Below are 23,711 nucleotides of genomic sequence, written 5' to 3'. Positions count from 1 at the left end.
AGAAATTTCTTTCTGTGTCTTACCCTCTTGCTTGAGGGTGTCAATGATGGCCTTCTGGACAGCAGTCAGGTGGGCAGTCTTACCCATGATTGCGGTTTTGAGTAATGAACCAGGCTGGGAGTTTTTAAAAGCCTCAGGAATCTTTTGCAGGTGTTTAGAGTTAATTAGTTGATTCAGATGATTAGATTAATGGCTCGTTTAGAGAACCTTTTCATGATATGCTAATTTTTTGAGATAGGAATTTTGGGTTTTCATGAGCTGTATGCCAAAATCATCAATATTAAAACAATAAAAGGCTTGAACTACTTCAGTTGTGTGTAATGAATCTAAAATATATGAAAGTCTAATGTTTATCAGCACATTACAGAAAATAATTAACTTTATCACAATATGCTAATTTTTTGAGAAGGACCTGTAATACTTATGCACAAAAGCAACTATGATAACCGTATGGCATATGAAAAGTAGGAAAACCTGTTTTTATTGAATATTATGTCAGGGTTTTATACTGCTTTAAGGATCCAACACAGCAGAGAGAGAATCCTCAGGATCCTATTGAGGTTCCCTCGCTACTCCGTTGTTCCCCATCGCTGAGGGTGGCTCTCTTTCAGATCAAGGCCGTGCTCCTCTGTTACAAGCGTGGCCGTCCAGGTACCATGTGAGCCTGCAGCTGCTCGTACACTAGCGGCTCCGGCTTATTGCGCATGTGGGCTCGCGTGGCCCCATTAGGATTAGCGGCAATGCTTTCTCGCTAATCATCTTGGGGGACCTCACTTGACGGGGGACACCAGAGCAGGGAGGGAAGCCTGAATAGTCCTAAGGCTTTCCTCTCTTTCGGTAAGTATCTGATTTTGTACCCGAGCTTTGGCTCGGGTACACTTTAATGACTCCCAGCAGGATCGATTGCCGGACCACTGCACACACAGAACGATTGTCGGCTGAAACAGTCATTATCAGCCGATGGTTATTGCATGTGTACGACCTTTAGTCTAAGAGTTGAAAGAGAGTAACAAGGGCTCCTGCCCTGTACAGTGCAATGCCCATGGTAGAAGATGAGATTTTTGCACAGTCCATACTCCACAGAGTGCACCATGGTTACTGTCACATTTTGAAATTCGGAGCTGGTTGACAACTAAAATAGGAAAAACTCTCGGTGACCTAAAATTACAAAAAAGTTGTGAAGCACTGAGCAGCATTTATAGTACCTTAGTGACTTTCAAAACTTTTCACATTGATTTTGCAGACAAATGAACAATTTCTTTTGAAAACATAATCATCTTTAATCATCCTCAGCAGAATACAAGGCTCATCTGGCAAAAGATTTAGTAGAATGCAGTAAAAAATCATGCACATATTAAAATAACACAAACGATAAGGCAGACACTGATTTGTTGCTTTCAATCTGGAGTAACATGATTATTATGACTTTCAAATGAGATATATCTATGTAAAAAAAAGTAATTGTATCTCTGTGGTTTTGCATAATGAAGTGATGGGTAGCAGCAGTGTTCCTGTCCGTCACCCAACCGTATCTTTTTGTAGGACTGAAAAGACTAGTACGCACCTTTAACTTTGATTGGTCGGTCATTGATTATTTTACCATCTCATTGTAGTATGAGACTTTACCTACACAAGCTGCTCATAGTGTTCAAAATCTGTTGGCCCTCATACTCTATTGTGGTAAAATGGGCCTACCTTTATGCTAGGTAGACCCAATTCAATTTCCTGGCAGACTCACAGGTGGAAACGATTATTTCCGACATGTCCAATCAGCTTCCGATCGATAACCAGATCAATTTTGTGCGCTTGTGAATGGAAAATCAATCCTGTTATCGGTCAGGAGATGACCAGATATGTCAGAAATCGTTTCTACCCATCAATCTGCCAGGAAATTAAATAGTGTTTACCTAGCATTAGGCTGTATACACATATCTAATTTTGATTGGTCAATTTTACCACTTCTATGTAGTATGAAAGCTTACCTACACAAACTGTTCATAACATTCAAAATCTGTTCGCCCTCATACTACATAGAGGTGGTAAAACACCTTTAAAGAGAATCTGTACTCTACAATTCTTACAATAAAAAGCATACCATTCTATTCATTATGTTCTCCTGGGCCCCTCTGTGCTGTTTCTGCCACTCCCAGCTGCAATCCTGGCTTGTAATTGCCAGTTTAGGCAGTGTTTACAAACAAAAGACATGGCTTCTAATTAGAGTGTGATAGGCTTGAGAGTAGTTCAGTCTCTGACTCATACAGAGCTTGGAGAGGGTGTGTATAGCTTCTGCCAATGACAAGCAGTGCAGCACATTCCACACATTCCATCCTCAGCCAACAGAAGAGAGATGATTAGATCATATAACAGAGATAACACAGCCACTGTGCAACTAGAAAAGGCTGCAGTAACACAGACCACATTAGAACAGGTATAGGAACTTACTGTATAGGATAGAAGAAATAAGGCTGAAAATTTTGTTACAGAGTCTCTTTAAGCACATCAGACCGAATCTCAAAAAGACAACTTTCTGTATTGTGGAGCTGTGCAGAGTGCTATGGTGTCACTATATAATCCCTCTGAAAGCCAAAATTTTGACTAAACACTGGGTGGTGTGAGACCATAGTGCTCTAATTACATCCACAAGCATACAGGGGTATGTCTAAAACATAACCTGACACACATCATAGCCATTTAAAGGGAAAGTGAAGAGAGAGGTATATGGAGGTCATGTTTATTTCATTTTAGACAATACCAGTTGCCTGGCAGCCCTGCTGATCCTCTGCCTCTAATACTATTAGCCATAGCCCCTGAACAAGCATGCAGCAGATCAGGTGTTTCAGTGGTTCAGACTTATAAGTCTGATCTGACAAGACTAGCTGCATGCTTGTTTCTGGTTTTAATCAGATACTACTGCAGAGAAATAGACCAGCAGGGCTGCCAGGCAACTGGTATTGATTAAAAGGAAATAAACATGACAGCCTCCATATACCTCTCTTTTCAGTTCCCCTTTAAGGCCCTTCCACATCGAGTCTGTTGCATTGTGTCCCGACATGTAATATGACTGCATTACAGCGCATTGTGATGATATCCCTATGGGGCTCTCACATCAATTGTGGTGTGGCCGGTTACAGCGCAGGAATGCACAGCATGCTGGGTAAAGCATATTTTTACAGCGGCAGTAAGGCTCATTTTCTGCATGCCTCACTGTATAGTCGCACCGCAGAGGTAACACGTTCTGCTACTTTTTAGCTATGCTGTGTTGTGATCTGTTTGGTGTGAAAAGGCCCTTGTAAACAGTAAGTCCCAAGCTGACTAGCAAGCAGTTTCAGCCCTCTGCACTTGGCTTTACTAACGCACAATGGTTCTGGATATATTTTTTTGCAGTGCCATAGCAAAGGTAGAGACTGTACTTAGGTTCTAACCTTGATCAAAGGGCCCACTTGGGGCCTTCCCTTCACTGTTGAATTAGCTCTTCATTGAGGCTCCACTGTAAATATCATCAAATAGTGGTAAGCATGACCAAACTGCCCCTCCTCCTGGTTAAACTCCTCTCACACTGAGCCTGTCCCTGGAAAGCAGGTTTTAAGACGTGGTATTCTGCAATCATATTATATATACAGAGGATGTACCATCTACGGCAGCTGAAAAAGTTTGGCCTAACTCAAAATGTAATGGTGCAGTTCTACACTGCAATCATCGAATCCACCATAACATCATCTATAACTGTATGGTTCGGCTCCTGCTCAGCATTAGAAAAGGGGAAGCTGCAGCGCATCATCCAAACAGCGGAAAGGATAATTGGCTTTAGCTTCCCTTCCCTGCAGGATCTTTGTGCTAGCAGGTGCAGAAAGAGAGCAACCAAAATTGCCTCTGACCCCTCTCACCCAGCTCGCTCCATATTCCAGCTCTTGCCTTCAGGAGTAAGATTCCGGTCAATCGCTACCAAAATCTCTAGACACAGGAACAGCTTTTTTCCTCAAGCGGTAGCCATACTTAATGCTGAACCACGTTAGAGCTGCTAGGACTGAAAGTAATCAGCTAGAACTGAAAATGAACAATTCTCACATTGCTTACTGCCACTATACTTGCATAATGTCCCTGACTTGTAATATACACACTATCTGTCCTTGTATTGTTTTTGTTTGTGTTTGTTAAGCAACTGCCAAGACAAACTCCTTGTAGGTGCAAACTTACTTGGCGAAAATAAATGGATTCTGATTCTGATATACAGTGCTGGGTTCCATGGCACGGTAGCAACACCACTGTTTTGCTGGCCTTAGAATACAGATGACACATTGGAGTGGCAAAATAACAGTTTAGTCCAGAGCCCAGTGGTAAAGGTAGAACCCTTCCTTTTGAGGTAAAACTTCAGCTTGAAGGGTGGATGCGACTCATTTACTGATGTACATTCTGCACCTGTAGTGCTGAGATTGTGCTGCTCCTGCATATTTCACCACAGGAAGTTCCTCTCATCAGTCTGTCCTGAGCTGTACATCAGTCCACTCTCACAGGAGCAACCTGCGCACTTTGTCATACGCTCCCAAGAAAATGAAGCCACCGAGGCTGATGGCTGTCATCCTGGGGACAACGCCAGCAAATAATCTGTAATGGAAAAAAAGATCACACACATAAGGACTTTTCAAAAGAAAAAAACCCAGAAAAACTGATCAAAACTTGTTTCACTGACTATTGTAACAACTGCTAATTTTACATTTGTTACTAAGTTTTGTTGGATTGGACATTGAATAATATTTGTGTTTTACAACAAATCAACTTTGTTTTATCCACCTAAAGCTAATTGATGGCAAACATTTTTTTATTTTATTTTTTTAAACTATCTGTAGCCCTGTAGCCAGTATACAGACCTATGACTGGGGATCACAATGATTAGAGAAAGAAAGAATGGAAAACAAAGCATGAAGAGCCACACAGAAGAACAATAGAAGAGAGTGTGCTGGATAGTGTTCAGCCTACAGTTGTTTTCACTTCAAGGACAGAAACAATTGTCCCGTCAGTGCTCCTCCCATTCATTCACCAATAACTTTATCACTACTCCTCACAAGTAAATGATATATAGCTTTTTTTCCAATACAAATTAAGCTTTTTGTGGCCAATACTTGTTTTCAGTAATTACTTTTTTATGCATTTTATAGGCAAATACAAAAAAAAAAAAAAAAATACATTATTTCTCGAATTCTATCCCGTATAGCTTTAAAATAAGCACTGCTACTATAAATAAAACCCACCCATTGTATTTGCCCATTAGTCCCAGCTATCCCAACAATTAACCACTTGAGGACCACAGTGTTTAACCCCCTAAAGACCAGGCACATTTTCATTAAATTGGCCACTGCAGCTTTAAAGGGAGCCTAAACTGAGAGGGCTATGGATGTTTCCTTTTAAACAATACCAGTTGCCTGGCATCCTGCTGATCTCTATGGCTGCAGTAGTAGCTAAACCACACACCTGAAACATGCATGCAGCTAATCCAGTCTGACTTCAGTCAGAGCACCTGATCTGCATGCTTGTAGAGGGGCTGTGGCTAAAAGTATTGGAGACACAGGATCAGCAATATAGTCAGGCAACTGGTATTATTTAAAAAGGAAAAATCCATATCCTTCTCAGTTTAGGTTCCCTTTAAGGCCAAGCTGCAGGGCCACACGACACAGCACACAAGTGATTCCTCCCCCCTTTTCTCCCCACCAACAGAGCTCTCTGTTGGTGGGGTCTGATCGCCTCCCAGGTGTTTGTTTGTTTATTTGTATGTGTTTATGTTTTTTTTAATAAAAAGTGTGTTTTTTTTTAAATCCATTATATACCCCCCTTCCTCCCCCCGCCGGCCAATCCCCATGATCAGCTGTCATAGGCTTCAGCCTATGACAGCCGATCACCGCCGATAGTCAGGAGGGGTAGGTGGGAGGATGTTTTGGAGGGGATTAATTAAATTATTTTTTTAATAAAAAAAATTGTGGTGTGTGTAATTTAACTTTGCGCCACTTGATGGTGATATAAACACTCCCTGGATTACCAGGAAAAGTATTTTTTTTTTTTTTTTTTTATACTTTAATTCACAAACTTTATTATGAATAGACATGGCCCCTGATCGGCCGTGCAGGCGCGGTGGCCACTGACTGGCCAGTCGCCAGAAATAAAACTAGCTCGGTGCAGGAAAGCGGAGGATAATTTTGTTTCCCGGCGCGGGCATAGGATGTCAGCAGGGGAATGGTAGAAGTTCCAGGTAAGATAAACTCTCTTTTTTTTACCACTATCACTTAAGGTTCCCTTTAAGGGCTCTGCCTCTGACACGGCAGACAAGGGTTCGAATCTCGGCTCATCCTATTCAGTAAGCCAGCACCTATTCAGTGAGGAGGCCTTGGTCTTCCAACGTTGCTACTGCCTATAGAGCGTGTCCTAGTTGCTGAAGCTCTGACGCTTTGAGTATGCCAGCATGATATAAATGTTATTTGTCTTGTCTCTTACAATGCATTGTGGAATTATTTTAGTGTATCTTTTTTCTAGGTACTCAGCAATGCTACAATTGATATTTTAGCATTTGTTTTGTTGCAGGAAATATAGGGGAAGAGTCACAAAGCTCACACATTTTTCACCTTAAAGTGGACCTGAACTCTTGCACAAGACAGAAGGAAAACAGACAAATGCACCCTTGTACATGTTTAGAGAGTTTAGCCTGTTTAATTCCACCTCATTTGTGTCTAATCACAAGTTTAAATTTGATCTCCTCCCTGTGCCACATGACTGCCATTGCAGATAAGGCAGATAAGCTCATTTGAAAGCACAGGAGGTTAACAATATGTCTGCTTCCATGAATCTTGAAGTAGAAACAGTGCAGATTTATTTTAAGATTTGTATCAGCTGTAACTAAGAAATGAGAAGAAGAGAACACCAAGAGCCCAATATAGTGTAGTATGTACTGGTAATGGAAGATTTATAGAGTAATTTAGAATGTAATACTCACAAACCAGGGTTACCATTAGGCAACCACTGTCAAGGCAGGTGGGGAGATTATCCTGACCCCACTCTGGATTAAGAAGTCGCTCTCTGTAGTAGAAGATGGAAGTTAGTACAATCCTCCACCTAGGGTGGACTCAATGTAGCAATAAGATAACAGAGGTGCCAAAAGGATAAAAGGTACTAAATGAGCTTAAAAACCAATTTGGTAACAGAGGAGGCAGTGGTGGACTTACCTCCTCCAAGCGGAACACACGAATGTAGATTTTCAGTCAAAAAACGTTTATTGGGTACTCCAAAATAAAGTGCAACGCGTTTCGCAGGTTAAACCTGCTTCCTCAGGCAATACAGATAGGAGTAAAAAAGCATCTGCTAGTAACATCAAAGCTGAGCGCCTCTGCTTTGATGTTATTAGCAGATGATTTTTTACTCCTATCTGTATTGCCTGAGGAAGCAGGTTTAACCTGCGAAACACGTTGCACTTTATTTTGGAGTACCCAATAAACGTTTTTTGACTGAAAATCTACAGTCATGTGTTCTGCTTGGAGAAGGCAAGTCCACCACTGCCTCCTCTATTACCAAATTGGTTTTTAAGCTAATTTAGTCCCTTTTATCCTTCTGGCGCCTCTGTTACCTTATTGCTGTAACTAAGAAATGTTTGTTTAAAGGTCATTATGCTGTTGCATATCTTTTAGAGCAGAGAGGAACTTCTGAGTTCAGGTCCACTTTAACTGTAAGGAAAGCTAATGTATGAGATAAAACAAATGAGGAGAGATCATTCATGAGATAAACAGAGAAGGAGAGAAAAAATGAGAGTGAAGTCAAATAGGGAGAGATAAACCATGAGTTGTCTGTTAAGGAGATATAAACCATTACTCGAGTTAGATAAGGAGAGATAAATCATGAGCTAAGTCAGTTAAAGAGAAATAAATTGTGAATTAATACACAAGGGCCCATATGCAATTCTCTTTTTCACCTGAGTTTTCTCCTAGGTGATAATTTTAAACTTGTCAATAAAATGCCTTTTAAGCCACCAGAAAGAAAGAAAATACTCAAAATAATTTTGATAGCACTTTTTCACCTTTTTTTTGGTATTTTTTTAGTTGAAAAGTGCTCGAAAGTTATTTTAAATCGAAGATGAAAAATTATCTCCTAGGAGAAAACTCAGGTGAAAAAGTGAATTGCATATGGCCCAAGGTGAGAGAGTTCAACAGAAAAGCTTTGTGAATCAGCCCCCTGGTACACGATGGACGCATGTCTTTTTTCAACCAAATTAACTATGTAACGAAATGCATTAGATCTGTATTATTTGATACAGAATTCCAGGCTGCATCTTTATAGCACAGAGGGCCATATGCAATTCACAATTTTCACCCGAGTTTTCTCCTAGGAGATAATTTTTCATCTTTGATTTCAAATAACTTTTCAGGGCTTTTCAACCAGAAAGTACCAAAAAGTAGGTTAAAGTGGTCTATCAAAATTATTTTTAGTATTTCTTGCTTTCTGTACACTTGAAAGGCATTGTATTGACAAGTTTAAAAATATCACCTAAGAGAAAACTCAGGAGAGAAAGTTAATTGCATATGGGCCAGACTATAAGGGCCCGTTTCCACTAGCGCGAATCCGCATGCAGACAACGCATGCGGATTCGCATAGGCAATACAAGTGGATGGGACTGTTTCCACTTGTCAGTTTTCATTTGCGTTTGTGTGCAGGATTTTTCTGCACGGTAGACCCTGCAGAATTCGCCTGCGTGTGGAATGCAGGCGAATCGCACGCAATGTATTTAATAGGGAAATCGCATGCGTTTTCCCCATGCGTTTTTTGCCGCGATTTCGCATAGGTACCCATGTTAATTCACACAGGCAGTGACATGGTTAAAATTGCATCACCCTAACCTATGCGATATCGCGGCAAAAAAACGCATGCGGAATCGCACCCGCATGCGATTTGCCTGCGGTGATTCGCCGGCGACTCCGCAACGCAATAGTGGAAACAGGCCCTAATAAGTAATACCTTATTTTAGGCATCTGAGGAAGTGACAGAATGGCCACGATTTGTCAGTCAGTGAAACTTGTTGATGTTATGCCTTTAGGGCCCATTCACACTAGAAATCGCTAAACGCTAACGCAAAACGCTGAGCGTTTTTCTGGCGTTTTTTCCTAGTGTTTTTTCACTGTATAGAGAGCGTTTTTCCAGCGATTAGCGTTTTGCGATTTCTAGTTCAATTCAAATACTTTTACTGAAACGCTAATCGCTTCAGAATCGCTCAGAAAACGCTGCATGCAACGCGTTTGCGTTTCAGCAAATCGCTAAACGCTTAGATGAGAACACTTCCATACACTTTCATTGTGCACACGTTTTTCAAATCGCTAGCGGTTTTCAGCAAAGCTGAAATCGCTCTGAAAACGCACAAGTGTGAATGGGCCCTTATATGCCATCATTTTAACATGACACATCAATTTTTTTTTTCATATGCATAAATGTTATATGCACATCTTAATGTGAACCAGATGTGAAAATACACAGATGAAATAACCAATTGTATTTATCCTCATACTTTTTTTTTTTTTTTTTTTTTTTAAGATATCCAATCTACTTGGTAAATGTTTATAATAAGACCATGGGATGTTTTATTGTATTTGCTCAATAGCAGTGTCTCAAGAGTTAAAATACATGAACTATTGACCTTTTTCTATCTATCCCCTGCCCTCACAAGTTTTATTCTGCCAGGAAAACTTTTATGGCTGTAATTTGCTTATCAGTGAGGTTTACTATATTCCGAACAAGGTACATAAAAGACAGAAGCTAGGTACATAAAAGACAGAAGCTGTCATTTGCATGCTTGAAAATTAACTCTCGGGGGGGGGGGGGAATTTAAAAAAGATAAACGGACAGTTATTAACCTCCCTGGTGGTATGCCACGCAGGAGGATTTCTCAGGCCCTGCTGGGCCGATTTGCATGTTTTTTTTTTTTTTTTTGCAACACGCAGCTAGCACCTTGCTAGCTGCGTGTGCATTCTGATCGGCGCCGCTACCCGCCGATTAGCCACCACTCGCAGCGCCACCCCTCCCCCAGACCCCGTGCGCTGCCTGGCCAATCGGTGCCAGGCAGCGCTGAGGGGTAGATCGGGACTCCCAGTGGCGTCATGACGTCTGTGACGTCATGCCCCCGTCGCCATGGCGACGGGGAAGCGCTCCAGGAAATCCTGTTCTTTGAACGGGATTTCCTGATCGGAGATCGCAGGAGGCGATCGACAGGGCCGTTTCTTGCACCGTGCGGGCCGGGCGACCGCACGGAGCGCAGAGTGACAGGTCAGGAAGGGGGGCGCCGGCAAGAAGACACTGACTGTGCGCGTCTGTCTGCAGGAGCCGGGGAGTGAGCACTGAGCAGGACAGGTGATGCGCGGTACAAGCGAACGAAAGTACGCCTGCGCGATCATCACCATCCTACCCACACTCCTCCTGGGCGTCCTGTGGCAGTCTTCTTCTGCTCTGACGTCACCGCTGGCGCCGCGCGTGGTGACACTTGACGTCTAGCGCCGCTGTAAGGCTGCAGGCAGAGCGGGAGGAGGCTGTCTTCACGGGCGGCGATGCGTGCTTTTCACCCTGGCCCTGGATCAGCGAGCGCCTCTTCAGCAGGTGGTCACAGGCAGAGAGACAGTAAGTGACCTGCTGCGCTGCGCTGTCACCCACCTGACTTTCCCGATGCCAGGACTCTGGGAGCCTAGGGAGGGGGACAGCTACCTATCTAACCTATGCTGGGGGGCAGCTACCTAATCTAACCTACGCTGGGGGGCAGCTACCTATCTAACCTACGCTGGGGGGCACCTACCTAATCTAACCTACGCTGGGGGGCACCTACCTAATCTAACCTAGGCTGGGGGGCACCTACCTATCTAACCTACGCTGGGGGGCACCTACCTAATCTAACCTACACTGGGGGGCACCTACCTAATCTAACCTAGGCTGGGGGGCACCTACCTATCTAACCTACGCTGGGGGGCACCTACCTAGTCTAACCTACCCTGGGGGGCACCTACCTAATCTAACCTACACTGGGGGGCACCTACCTAATCTAACCTACGCTGGGGGGCACCTACCTATCTAACCTACGCTGGGGGGCACCTACCTAGTCTAACCTATGCTGGGGGGCACCTACCTAGTCTAACCTATGCTGGGGGGCACCTACCTATCTAACCTATGCTGGGGGGCACCTACCTGTCTAACCTATGCTGGGGGGCACCTACCTATCTAACCTACCCTGGGGGGCACCTACCTAATCTAACCTACGCTGGGGGGCACCTACCTAATCTAACCTACGCTGGGGGGCAGCTACCTATCTAACCTACGCTGCGGGGCACCTACCTAATCTAACCTACGCTGGGGGGCACCTACCTAATCTAACCTAGGCTGGGGGGCACCTACCTAATCTAACCTACGCTGGGGGGCACCTACCTATCTAACCTATACTGGGGGGCAGCTACCTAATCTAACCTATACTGGGGGGCAGCTACCTAATCTAACCTACGCTGGGGGGCACCTACCTAATCTAACCTACGCTGGGGGGCAGCTACCTAATCTAACCTACGCTGGGGGGCAGCTACCTATCTAACCTACACTGGGGGGCAGCTACCTATCTAACCTACACTGGGGGGCAGCTACCTATCTAACCTACACTGGGGGGCAGCTACCTAATCTAACCTACGCTGGGGGGAAGCTACCTATCTAACCTGTACTGGGGGGCACCTACCTAATCTAACCTGTACTGGGGGGCACCTACCTAATCTAACCTGTACTGGGGGGCACCTACCTAATCTAACCTGTACTGGGGGGCACCTACCTAATCTAACCTACACTGGGGGGCAGCTACCTATCTAACCTACACTGGGGGGCAGCTACCTATCTAACCTACACTGGGGGGCAGCTACCTATCTAACCTACACTGGGGGGCAGCTACCTAATCTAACCTACACTGAGGGGCAGCTACCGATCTGACCTACGCTGGGGGCACTTATCTAACCTGTATTTGGGGCACCTACCTAGCTAGCCTATACAGGTGGCAACTATACTGGCTACCTATATTGCAGGCACCTACCTAAATAACCTATACTGGGGGCACCTACCTATCTAACCTATGCTGGGGGCAACTATTCTGGCTACCTATATTAGAGGCACCCACCTAGCTAACCTGTACTGGGGCACCTACCTATCTAACTTATACCGGGGGCGCCTGCCTATCTAACCTATACTGGGGGCAACTATACTGGCTACCTATACTGGAGGCACCTACCTGGCTAACCTATAGCGGGGGCAACTATACTGGCTCACCTATGCCTGGCTACCTATACTGGGGTACCTATTCTTGGCTACCTATACTGGGGGGACCTATACTAAGTCCAACTAGACCTGGCTAACCTATACTGCGGACACCCATACCTTGCTCGGGGGGGGGGGGGGGGGGGGGGGGGCGCAATTTTTACACCCTCGCCCTGGGTGCATTTTAGCCTAGAAACTGCACTGGCGATCGAAGAGGGTGGGGGGATGCCGCTGCACAGCTCAGAGCTCGCTACATGATTTAAAAAAAAAAAAAATAAAAAAAAAAACTGCTCTGCTGCCCCCTGGCGGTTTTTAATAGACCGCCAGGAGGGTTAATATGTATTTTTACTATACAAACACATGTTTATCTCATCATGTCACCTGTAGTACACTTTAAGGATTACCACATGCCAAGGCCCTTTCTCTGCTTTCTCAAGATGTACAGTATCTTGATTTACTAGTATTGAAAATCAGTTGGATGTTAGGCGGTATCTTTCAATTGTAAATGAAATTATCCAGAGGTGACTGAACTGCTACAGAGGGCTGGATTAATAAAATGTATGAACCTTATCCTCCCAAAGGTGATAAAGCAGTTGTTGAAGTATATAATATAAACACTGCGTTTGGTAGAATTGTTCTGAAAGTACAGTCTATTTCCCTGCACTGGTAGCTGTATAGACAGAGCTTTCAGACTCTTGTAGGGATAACGAACACTGCACACATTGAGCACCAGCTGCAAGCAGTTTAAGGATTCACTAGACAGCACTTAAACCTATTAACATAATTGAAACTCTAAAGCGGAGTAATTTGCATGAGACTGGCAGTGAACATTCCCTGAGGACCACTGAAAAATATTTTCAAAATATGTTCCCGATCTCCCACAATGTGGGTTTGTCTGGGCACTGCGTTCCTAGATTGCTTGTAGAGATAGAGGCTTACAGGAAAAGTCTACCAATGTGTTTTACAGAATTATGGCAACACTGCCGCTTCTACTGAACAGACAGTGAGATAAATGGGCGGCACTTACAGCCATCTTGTGAATTTAAAGCAGAACGCCGGGTAGGAGGGTTACAGCTTTGGTGGCTTGGCTCAAAGTAATAACATACTGTAGGCAATTTATAATGAGGTGTAGATAGATTGAGGTTTCATAATAGTTTTTAATGAACAAGTTATCCTCATAAGGTAACAATGGCGTTGTTAGGCCAAAAGGTTGGGGCTAGTGCCCCACACCTCTGACACTGTGCCCCGATGGTCTGCCTCCTCCTCTATAGTGTCAGGCAGACACAATGGATATTATGATGGGACTACACCATGAGTTTTTTGGGCACAGATGGATAGATGGCTCAATAATGTTTCGCAGGTCCTTTCTGATTTAGATTGTTTTTTTTTCCTGATCGATTTTCTCATAAAAGTGAATGGAGATCGATCAGAAAAACAATAGGCCATTAAATCTGCCGAAAAAATTTCATTACGCTTGATTTACAAAAGGGTGCTAACAGTTATCACGCCTAAAAGCTTTGGACATGCAAACTAGGGGGCTAAGTAGTTTGCACGTCCAAAGCGGTTAGTGATCACGGGTTAAGTTGGTGTGTGTGTGAAACCTCGCACCGTCCGCGTGCAAAGTACGCTTATCAGGCTATTTTGAACGTGGACGGTGCGACATTTCACACGCACCGCTAACCTTTGCGCATGCAAACACGTGCGCGCATATTAGCGTGTGAAGAGACCGTTTTTGGGTCCTAAGTGCCTTTTCACTGGCATCCTAACACTTAGCACCCTTTAGTGAATCAAGGCCATTGTGTATTTCCAGCATTAGATAGAGGCATACAAGGAGCAGTAAGTTACTGAAATGAGTGTGAATCGGTTTGTAAGTTGCTGTGCATTTCCATGAGTCTTTACCTCCTGAGGAGTGGTAATGCACTGCACAGCAAATCACTGTTGTATTGTGCATGATTAAATCAAAGTCTATGGACTTTCATGTTACCAAGTAAAGCTTGTGCAGCGAGTCAAAACTCATTGCAACGCACGTAGTGTGAATAAGCCCTAAACATTTTTTTTTAAACAAAGTTTACTGAAGATTTGATTCTGCGGCTATTATATGAATGACTTTAGGGGCAGCAAAATGTCACAATGTTCACTAAAGTGGTCTTCTATGCCATATTTATCCCAGTGAAAGACCAAGTGCAAGGCTTAAAAAGCAGGAGAGTTGCAGAAGAGTCACAAAAAGGGCAGAGATAACCACAGGGGCAAGAAACAGTTACAGGTTGGCTGATTAGTATTCAGGTATGGGGCCCCGTTCATACTCAGACACTTTCAGCCGGCGGTCAGCAAAGCGCTGCAGCACATGTAATCTTATGGGAATACTCCCACAGTGGTGAGATTGCGATTTCAGCTAATCTGAAATTTTGTAGCATTTTCTGCGATTTTGTTGCATTTTGTTGTGATTCTCATTCACTGGAATGAGAACTGCAAAACACAATCATGGAAAATTGCTGAACATTTCAATGCAAAATCATGAGTGCAACTGCGATTTCAAATGTGAATGGGGTATTATGGGATGATCTGTAATGTATCTATTAAGACATGCAGACACCACTGAAAATAAGCCAAAATAAGAAAAATGTGAGGATCACTGTTAAATAATTGCTGAAATATGTATTCCCAAATACATGATCATTTCCCTTTAAAAATAATCAGCGTTTCACATTGAAAAGGGTTACGTAACTTATGGAAGAAACTGCACCTAACTTGGCTTCAAACACAGCTATATAAACTCGAAAAACTTAAACCCATCATTTAACAGTTAAAACACTTTGGCTACAGGGATCTCCATGGATCAAAGAGAATAGAGACTTAAGTGAAATCAGATCTATTTCTGCAATTTTGCCATATGGAATGTATAAGGCGATGGCAGTGTAATCGTCCAGGCTGGGTACCGCTGGCTAGACAGGCCAAATCACATAATTGCTTAATTTCACTCTGCAAAAATAATACAAAAAAAGAAAGTCCAATGCATTATCCGTTTGGGAAGGTCGGAGGTTAAACGCTCGACAAGTTTACACCTCAGTGACGAATCCTGCCCGACACAAGCTTATAATCTCCTTTGTGATCTCTGTGATGTACTCTGGTGCTTTCAGTAGCGCTGTCACAACTGAATGTAACCCGAGCCCTTTATAAAGTGGATATATGGGGGTCAGTTTTGCTGCAAGAGAATCGGTTTTGTAGCCTGTCCGTGCTTACAAAGTAACATTAAACCATAGAGATGAATGGGGAAATTCTGTCTTAAAAGGATTAAAGCTGAGGAGAAGAGAAGACATTCTCGTGGACAATGAGGGGTTAATGAGAACACAAGGCCCAAGCATGTTCATGTTTGGAGAAAAAGCTACTGATCCTTTTGCACTACCCTCAGATTTGTCAGTACGGACCAAGTCGGGTAGGTGAAAAGGATCATTGGAGCCAGATGGAAGCCAATTTCATGGCACGATGGTGGTAAAAGGTATGAAGGGTCAGGTGTGCTGGAAGAATGATATTAACAGAAGCTCAATGCTACTCCTGAATGTCATGCTCTCCCAGCCCAGACACCAATCCAAAGTCTGGTTAAAAGGTACATTGCACTACAATGGGTAAATGCAAAAGGTTAAGTGTGTGGTACAGGATTACCTTGTCTTGGTTCTCCGGAGTGAGATGGTTCTAGACTGGAGAGGAAAGAGCAGTAAGCGTCACTTCTCCTCCAGGAGAGAAGCAGGGAACAATATCACACTCTGGAGCAACCAAGAGAGGGTGTCTCTGAGACAACTATACACACGTAAAGGCTGGAAAGCAGAAGGGTTTCGGTTCTCGGAACGAGAAGTAAAAATCGAGATCCAGCCACATTTTAAGGTGACAAAGAGGGTGGGGAGAGTGATCCCAGAAAAGGGAGAGCCAACACAGGTAACATCATCCTCACTACACAGGTCACAATATGAGACAATACTACACAGTCCATATTCAGCCACTTATCCTCATGTTAGATGGTTAAGTGACCAGGTACTCTTAATAGAAAGATTGCCGAGAGTACATTTTTCCCGACCGAAGGTACGTATTTTGCCACAGGACATAAGGGGGGCAAAGGTCCAATCAGGACAGTTGGGAATAGCGTTTGTCATTGATATGCTAATCAATTTCCCTGAAGAGAGAGTACCAACCGTATTCTTCTGGGGAGGGCCACAAGGGATGTTAGTTTAACCCCTTGCTGACTGCTCCACGCCAATTGGCGTGAGCAGTGCGGCAGCCCCAGGACCGCTCCACGCCCATTGGCGCGAACGGCCATCTATGGAGATATCCTGCTTGGGGGGCGGGGCGGAGTCTCCGCTGTCTCGTAGGGTAGTAAAGCACTGCGATCAGCAGCAGCGCTGTCCCCTGGGTGACACAGAAGTGATCGGCGGTGATAGGCTGAAGCCTATCACAGCCGATCACAGTGATTGGCTGACTGGGGGATGGAGGGAGGAAGGAAGGGAAAACATTTAAAGAAATGTTTTTTATTTAAAAAATAATAATAAAAATATTTACATGAAAAAAATAAACATAGGGGGAGCGATCAGACCCCACCAACAGAGAGCTCTGTTGGTGGGGTGGAAAGGGGGGGAAGATCACTTGTGTGCTGTGTTGTACGGGCCTGCAGCTTTGCCCAATTAAGTAAAAAATGGCCTGGTTACTAGGGGGGTTTAACACCGCAGTCCTCAAGTGGTTAATGGATCAGGGGACATTTTGGAGTAGAGAGGTAGAATCCTGGGATACATCAGGTAGCCCCCCCCCCCCCCCCCCCCCCCCCCGGGGACTCTCTATGATAAAAGGGTGATGGGACTAAAAAGAGTAATTCAACAATTAGGCACCTTGGGACAGCATAATGTGGGTACCCAGCATTATCTAAACATGGTTTTGGAACAGCTAACGCACAACACCTATAAGGTTCAGGGGTACACTCAAAGGCACATTCAAATAATTCTCAAAAAGATGATTGCACATGGTAAGGGTGCTGCATGGGAAATAGCATGCCTATCCATGCAGACTGAGTTAATGGCAGATTTCAAGATAATGGCTCAAGCCTCATCAGAAGGTAAAACTCCTTTACAAGGCTTGACAAGGAGAGATTTATCGATTTTCCTGGTGAGTAATCTTTTGCATGGATACACAGAGATGCATGGGTGAACAGGTGGACCGGGTGCGACAGTTCTTTATGTACCGCTAGTTCCTTGCCTTGGTTCCAGCTGATGGAAATACCCAGGTAGTTTTTCCAGTGGTGTCCCTGGGGACACCTGTTTCATCCACGCATGTCTTACACCATGACCTGAGAGGTCAGCATTTTGTGGTGCTCAACGGAGAAGTGAAACAAGTAGACTTGTCATCATGCTGGCATATTTCAGATATAAGTCAGATTTGGGCCTGGTGCACACCAGAGGAGTTTTTCTGAGCGTTTTGAGTTTTTAAATCCGCTGCTAATGTTATCCTATGTGTCTGTGCACACTGGAGCAATGAGGTTTTGTAAAAAAAAACCATAGCATTACATTGGGAAGAGCTTTTGAAACCACTAAAAGCTCTTCCCAATGTAATGCTATGGGGTTTTTTACAAAACCTCATTGCTCCAGTGTGCACAGACACATAGGATAACATTAACAGCAGATTTAAAAACTCAAAACGCTCAGAAAAACTCCTCTTGTATGCACCAGGCCTTAGTGATGAAGCCTGCTGGCTTAATAGCACCGAATGCACAGCGGCCGTTCAAAAGATCTGCCCTGAAGCCAAACCAATATTTCCAGTGGCTGAAGTAAAAGTTTGTTTTTTAAACATGATGATCACGGACACATTCATTGTACATTTTCATAATTGTTCAGACAAGTTTGATCTTACAAGGGGGACGTACTTTGTGAGCGGAGATCCCATATGGATTCAGTCGTCGAGGTTTGACTACGTTATTCCTCAAATCGTTAAGAGAACTCTAAAGTTCAAAGCTCCACAAGAAGTGCCCATACTGAGAGATAACACACCATGGGATAAATGGGTACAGGTTTTGACACAAGACAACACTTTGTTAAAAAGTTTGAACAATCATAACATTAAATTAGAGGTGATATTTCACCATGATCAAGGAGAGCTGACAGAGGTTGAACACAATTATAATCAGGTGAGTTCCAGTCTGACCTGGTGGAGAAGTTTCTGGCGATATTCCAGGGGCACTCAGACTGGGCCTCCGCAGTTCAAACATTTTTCGGTACTTATCCGTTAGCCGGGCGCATCCGGCAGGTGGCGCTGTTGATGTTAATTCCAATCATAATTACTTCACGTCAACCTGTGAATGTAAACCGCCGGATGCGCCCGGCTTAAACAGATCAAGCCGCCGGCTTGCTTCGTGAGTGTCTCGCTCTCCTCCCCCTCTTGCCCTCTCTCGTATGAGCCTTGGGGAGGGGACATGCGTGTCCCCCCAGAGTCGTTCGTCGCGGCATTGCGACGAACGACTCTGGGGGACACGCATGTCCCCTCCCCAGTGTTCCATAGGAGAGAGGGCAAGAGGGGTAGAAGAGCGAGACACGAAGCAAGCCGGCAGCTTGATCTGTTTAAGCCGGGCGCATCCGGCGGTTTACATTCACAGGTTGACGTGAAGTAATTATGATTGGAATTAACATCAACAGCGCCACCTGCCGGATGCGCCCGGCTAACAGATAAGTACCCATTTTTCCTGCACCCACTGGTCATAGTGATGGGGATTACAATCATATGCATCATTACACAGGTGAGTTTGTGTTTAAAATTACGCAAACAAATAAACATGGTTAGAGGATTGGTGTCAAGTACACAATCTCGCAAGCCTATATTTTCAAGCTAAGCCACATAATACAAGGTTTCAGCAGTACCTATGGGTTGGAGCTGATTGTATAAAGATGGTTTTCTAGAAGACCCTAGCACTGCTCCGTCGCTTTGGGTACAAACAAGTTTCACTTTTCCATGGTCAAGTGGAGTATGTAAGGGATACGCCTGTGACGAGAATGCTGAGCGGAGAATGGGATGAGGGATTAGAAGAAGGGCATTCCCAGAGAGACATGAGGTCTTGCTCTCCCTTCCCAGGGGCATTCACCTAGAGCAGAGAGAGTGTGTTTGGAAACGAGCATGGAAGGGTGAAACATAACAAAAACAGGCTCATAGGTGCCGTCTGAACCCTAATGGAGAAACCTGCACACCAAGTCATTTCAGGGGGGCTGTTAGAATGTAAGTATACTTGAATTCTAGGCCTCAGGTACTAAAGTCACTAAAGTCTAGTAAAGACTTGAGATGCAGGGTCTCTTTAAGCATAGTTTCTCGGGGAGAAATTATGCTTAAAGAGACCCTGCATCTCTTAGTCTTTACTAGACTTTAGTGACTTTAGTACCTGAGGCCTAGAATTCAAGTATACTTACATTCTAACAAACTCTGGGCTCAGTAAAAATAAGCCCGAGGTAACTGCAACCCCTCAAGAATTGGGCGTTCATTACAATGGAACTGAATACCAGGTCTGCAGCTTCTTTTTAACTACTTCCTGAAAATCAGGAAATATATCTACACCCCGCAGGAGGACTGTCCCTTTTTTCTAGGGGCATAGATATACAGTACGTACCTTGTGCATCGCCGTTGAGTGCACTCCCACATGCGTTCTTGTCGTCGCACGATAGTAGACAGATCAGTGAATGGGAATACAGTTCCCATTCTCCGATCTAAGTGCCTGTGATCAATGATCACCGGCATCAATGAGATGCTGTGTGGTCATTGACAAAATAAAAAGTGAAAACATACACACGTTACTTCCTGTAATGCGTGTTTATAGTACACATTAGGAATAAAGTGAGGGGGCCCGTCTAGTGGCCAAATAGTAAATTACACCCTAATACATTACATTACATACAAATACAAGCATCTCCCATTAAAATGAACCCCTTACCTCCCCCACTCTCTCATAGTTTCATAGTTGCCAAAATAAAATATTTGTATTTGTATTTCTAATAAAAATGACCAGCGTATAAGCCAACCCCCCCCCCCCCCCCCCCCCCCACACACACACACACACACACACACACACACACACACACACAACTTTTACTTTAAAAAAAACAAACAAACAAAAAAATAAATAAACGGGAAAAATGATTGATTGAATGATTGAAGTGTGGACATATCATACACATTGTATAAACAGGCTGGCTCAGCAAAATGATTAATTTTACATACCAGGGATAGAGGATCGGTGGTGGGTGCAGGGCACTGGATGTAGTGGCCGATCAGACAATCAGCATCCGTCAAGAACTGAGCCAGAAATACAGGACTAGATACTGGAGCTGGGTTTACACAGACCAACTTCCTCCTTGAAAACTAGATTGTCCAGAGGAGTCTGCTGGCACACAGGACCAGCAGTGGCCGCACAGAAAATGTCCCACCTTTTCCCACCCAGTACAAGAAAGAGCTGTGTACCCCAGCCAGAGAGGTATGCAGGATTGCAGCCCCTCAATGTACCTCCCGCCTGGCACATGAGGGAGCTGTGTGCCCCCACCGGAGCAGTTTGCAGGGCTGAAGCACTTAATGTATCCCCCCGTCACATGAGGGAGCTGTGGCCCCCCAGCGGTATACAGGACTGCAGCACTCAATGTACTCCTCAGGCCCTGCACGAGGGGTCTGTGTGCCCCCCCCTCCCCTAGCCGGAGAGTTATTACTGACCGTGGCCGCGTGTGAGTTGTGACAGTGACAGGGCATACGTACAGCAAGAGCGCAGTGGCTCTGGGCATGTGGATAGTGTTACACAGCGACGTACGTATTTTTTAATATGTATGTCATGAAGGTATATCACTGTTATTTTTGCAAGTAAGGGCTTGTAATTAGTGATGGATGGAAAACTGACAAAATATTTCCAAATAAGATATTGTTGTCATACATTACACTAGGGACATCATTTACGTTTTGTAATAACTGGGACAAATGGGCAAATAAAATGTGGCTTTTATCCACAGTAGCACGTTTTATTTTAAAATTATAATGACTAAAAAATAGTGATTTTCAATTTTTTTATATTATTCCCATTAAAATGCTTTTAGAATAAAAGAATTCTTAGCAAAACATACCACCCAAAAAAAAGCCTAATTCGGGTCAAAAAAACAAAACAAAAAAACAAGCTATAGATCATTTTGCTCCAATAAGTAGTGACAAAGTCATTAGCGAATGAAAGAGGAGCGCTGAAATGTGAAAATTGCTCTGGTCCATAAAGGGAAAGATCCATCAGTGGTGAAGTGGTTAAACTAAATTTGTTACAGTTTTAAAATACAGCAATTGAAGAATCCACTTTGTTGATTAGATCATGACAACCGACTAAAAAAAGGTGTGTTTTATTCAAATGTAACCTGCAAAATACACACTTTACACACTTGAGTACATTTCAATTGGACAGTGCATCTACTCAATAGTCGAATTGGGGAAAACAAAATTGACTGCTGTATGGCCGCCTACACACACCTGTTGCTTAAAGGGAAGGTCCAAGCAAAAAAAAAATGAGTTTCACTTACCTGGGTCTTCTACCAGCCCCATGTAGCCATCCTGTGCCCTCGTAGTCACTCACTGCTGCTCCAGTCCCCCGCTGGCAGCTTTCTGACCTCGGAGGTCAGGGCCACATTGCGTACATTTTTACGCATTCCAGCTAGTGCAGGAACAAAAATGTACGTGTTGCACCACTAATGCGTAAAAATGTATGCGTTAATGTTCCTGCACTAGCGGGAATGTGTAAAAATGTACGCAATTCGGCCCTGACCTCTGAGGTCAGAAAGCTGCCAGCGGGGGACTGGAGCAGCAGTGAGTGACTACGAGGGCACAGGATGGCTTCATGGGGCTAGTAGAAGCCCCAAGTAAGTGAAGCTCATTTTTTTTTTTTGCTTGGACCTTTCCTTTAATACTAATCTAACCCTTTATAGGTCCTGAGCACAGTTCTTACAACATAAAACCACTCAAAGGCCCTTATTCAATTAACTTTGCCATCTGCGGTTTCTCCCGGGAGATAATTTTTCATCTTCCATTTAAAATAACTTTTCAAGACTTGGCAATTGAAAAAAATATAAAAAATGAGATGAAAAAGTACTATCAAAATCATCTTTATTTAGTATTCTATTGATTGTTGGCTGCTTAAATGGCATTTTATTGGTAAGGTGTGAAAATTTCACTCAGGAGAAAACTCAGGAGAAAAGTGAATTGCATATGGCCCAAAATGAGAGTGGGGAGAACAATGTGCTCAGGTCGCTCAGGGATCGCTAAAAATCTGCTATGCTTGATCTACAGGAGACGTCGGGCCGTACACGCTAGATTCTTGTCCATGACGGCCTTTACCGGCCGCTGATATCTGTGTATGGTTCCTTTGAGGTTAGAGTTATTATTTTGCACAATACAGTAAACTGATATACAACATTCAGCCAATCCAAATTAGCTACAAATATTAAGTTAAAAAAATGAATAAACCAAAATAGATTGTATCATTACAGTTCCATACCCAGTAAAGCCTTGTGTTTTCCAAACGTCAGTTAGTGCCAGTAACACATTTCCCTCTGCGGTGGTCGATCCAGCCTATAGAAGAAACATGCATCTACTGGTTAGCTCAGCTTTTAGTAGCTATGAATATAAATACTATTCCCCCCTCATGTCCTTTACGCGACCCTGCACCATAAACTACAACCTGCTCTTCACATCTTAGCAAGGGGTCTATGGCTTAAAGTATCAGCAGGACAGCCAGACAATGTGCATTATTTAAAAAGAAATAAACGTGTCAGCCTCCATATCCCTCTCACCTCGGGTTCCCTTTAAGAGAAATGGGGTTTCCCTTTAACAGGCTGCCGAGAGTTTCTCCTTTTCTTGCTTTTTGCAGTGACTTGTTACCAATAACTTTATTAATAAGGTGCATATGTTCCACCAATAGCTGCACGTGATTTATAGCTCCTATGCCATGTGCCTCTGTTGGGTGCCAATAGTTTCCTTAGTGTTGGAGTTACACAGGTGTACAAGTGTGAATTCTGTTGTTTTTACCTTTGCTAGCATGATGCGGGTCTTTGCTACATCCAGTGGTGTCGTGACTGCTGCTGCGAACCCACCTGAGCAGAAAAAAACACAAATATACCATTGTTAGGGATGGATCTAACAGTACGGTTCCCACAACCTCTGCCAAGTCATCTCCTCCAGTGTGAACGTTTATATATAAACAACATCAAACACACGAGGAGTCTTTCCGATTCTCCCTGGGGAATAAAAAGTGGTTTTCAAATGGTCAGAGCATGTTTCTTTTAACCCAGTGGTATAATTCCCTGAGCACATGCAAATTTACGATACCGTTTTGTTGCCAGCTGTTATTTGGCTATCTTTATAGAAATAAAGGTTGCTTACACAAGTATTTTTTT

The 23,711-nt window shown here is 43.7% G+C and overlaps 1 protein-coding gene across 2 annotated transcripts in view; it reads right to left on the bottom strand.

Annotated features, from left to right (window-relative positions):
* SLC25A26 (solute carrier family 25 member 26) overlaps nt 1-23,711 on the bottom strand; it is a 293,689-nt gene that overhangs the window by 23,702 nt on the left and 246,276 nt on the right. The window contains exons 8-10 of one of the 2 annotated variants that reach the window (XR_011024033.1): nt 23,344-23,408; nt 22,814-22,887; nt 4,195-4,602 (exon numbers count right to left, since the gene is read on the bottom strand). Coding sequence is in view for 1 of the 2 variants with exons in the window: in XM_068253825.1 (XP_068109926.1) it covers nt 4,506-4,602; nt 22,814-22,887; nt 23,344-23,408 (236 nt within the window). In the remaining variant the exon portion in view is untranslated. Of the gene's footprint in view, nt 1-1,280; nt 4,603-22,813; nt 22,888-23,343; nt 23,409-23,711 lie in introns of those variants that run through there. The other variant, XM_068253825.1, reaches the window with a different exon arrangement.

This window comes from Hyperolius riggenbachi, chromosome 9, assembly GCF_040937935.1.
Source record: "Hyperolius riggenbachi isolate aHypRig1 chromosome 9, aHypRig1.pri, whole genome shotgun sequence".
NCBI lineage: Eukaryota > Metazoa > Chordata > Amphibia > Anura > Hyperoliidae > Hyperolius > Hyperolius riggenbachi.
This window is presented reverse-complemented; position numbering and strand designations above follow the sequence as displayed.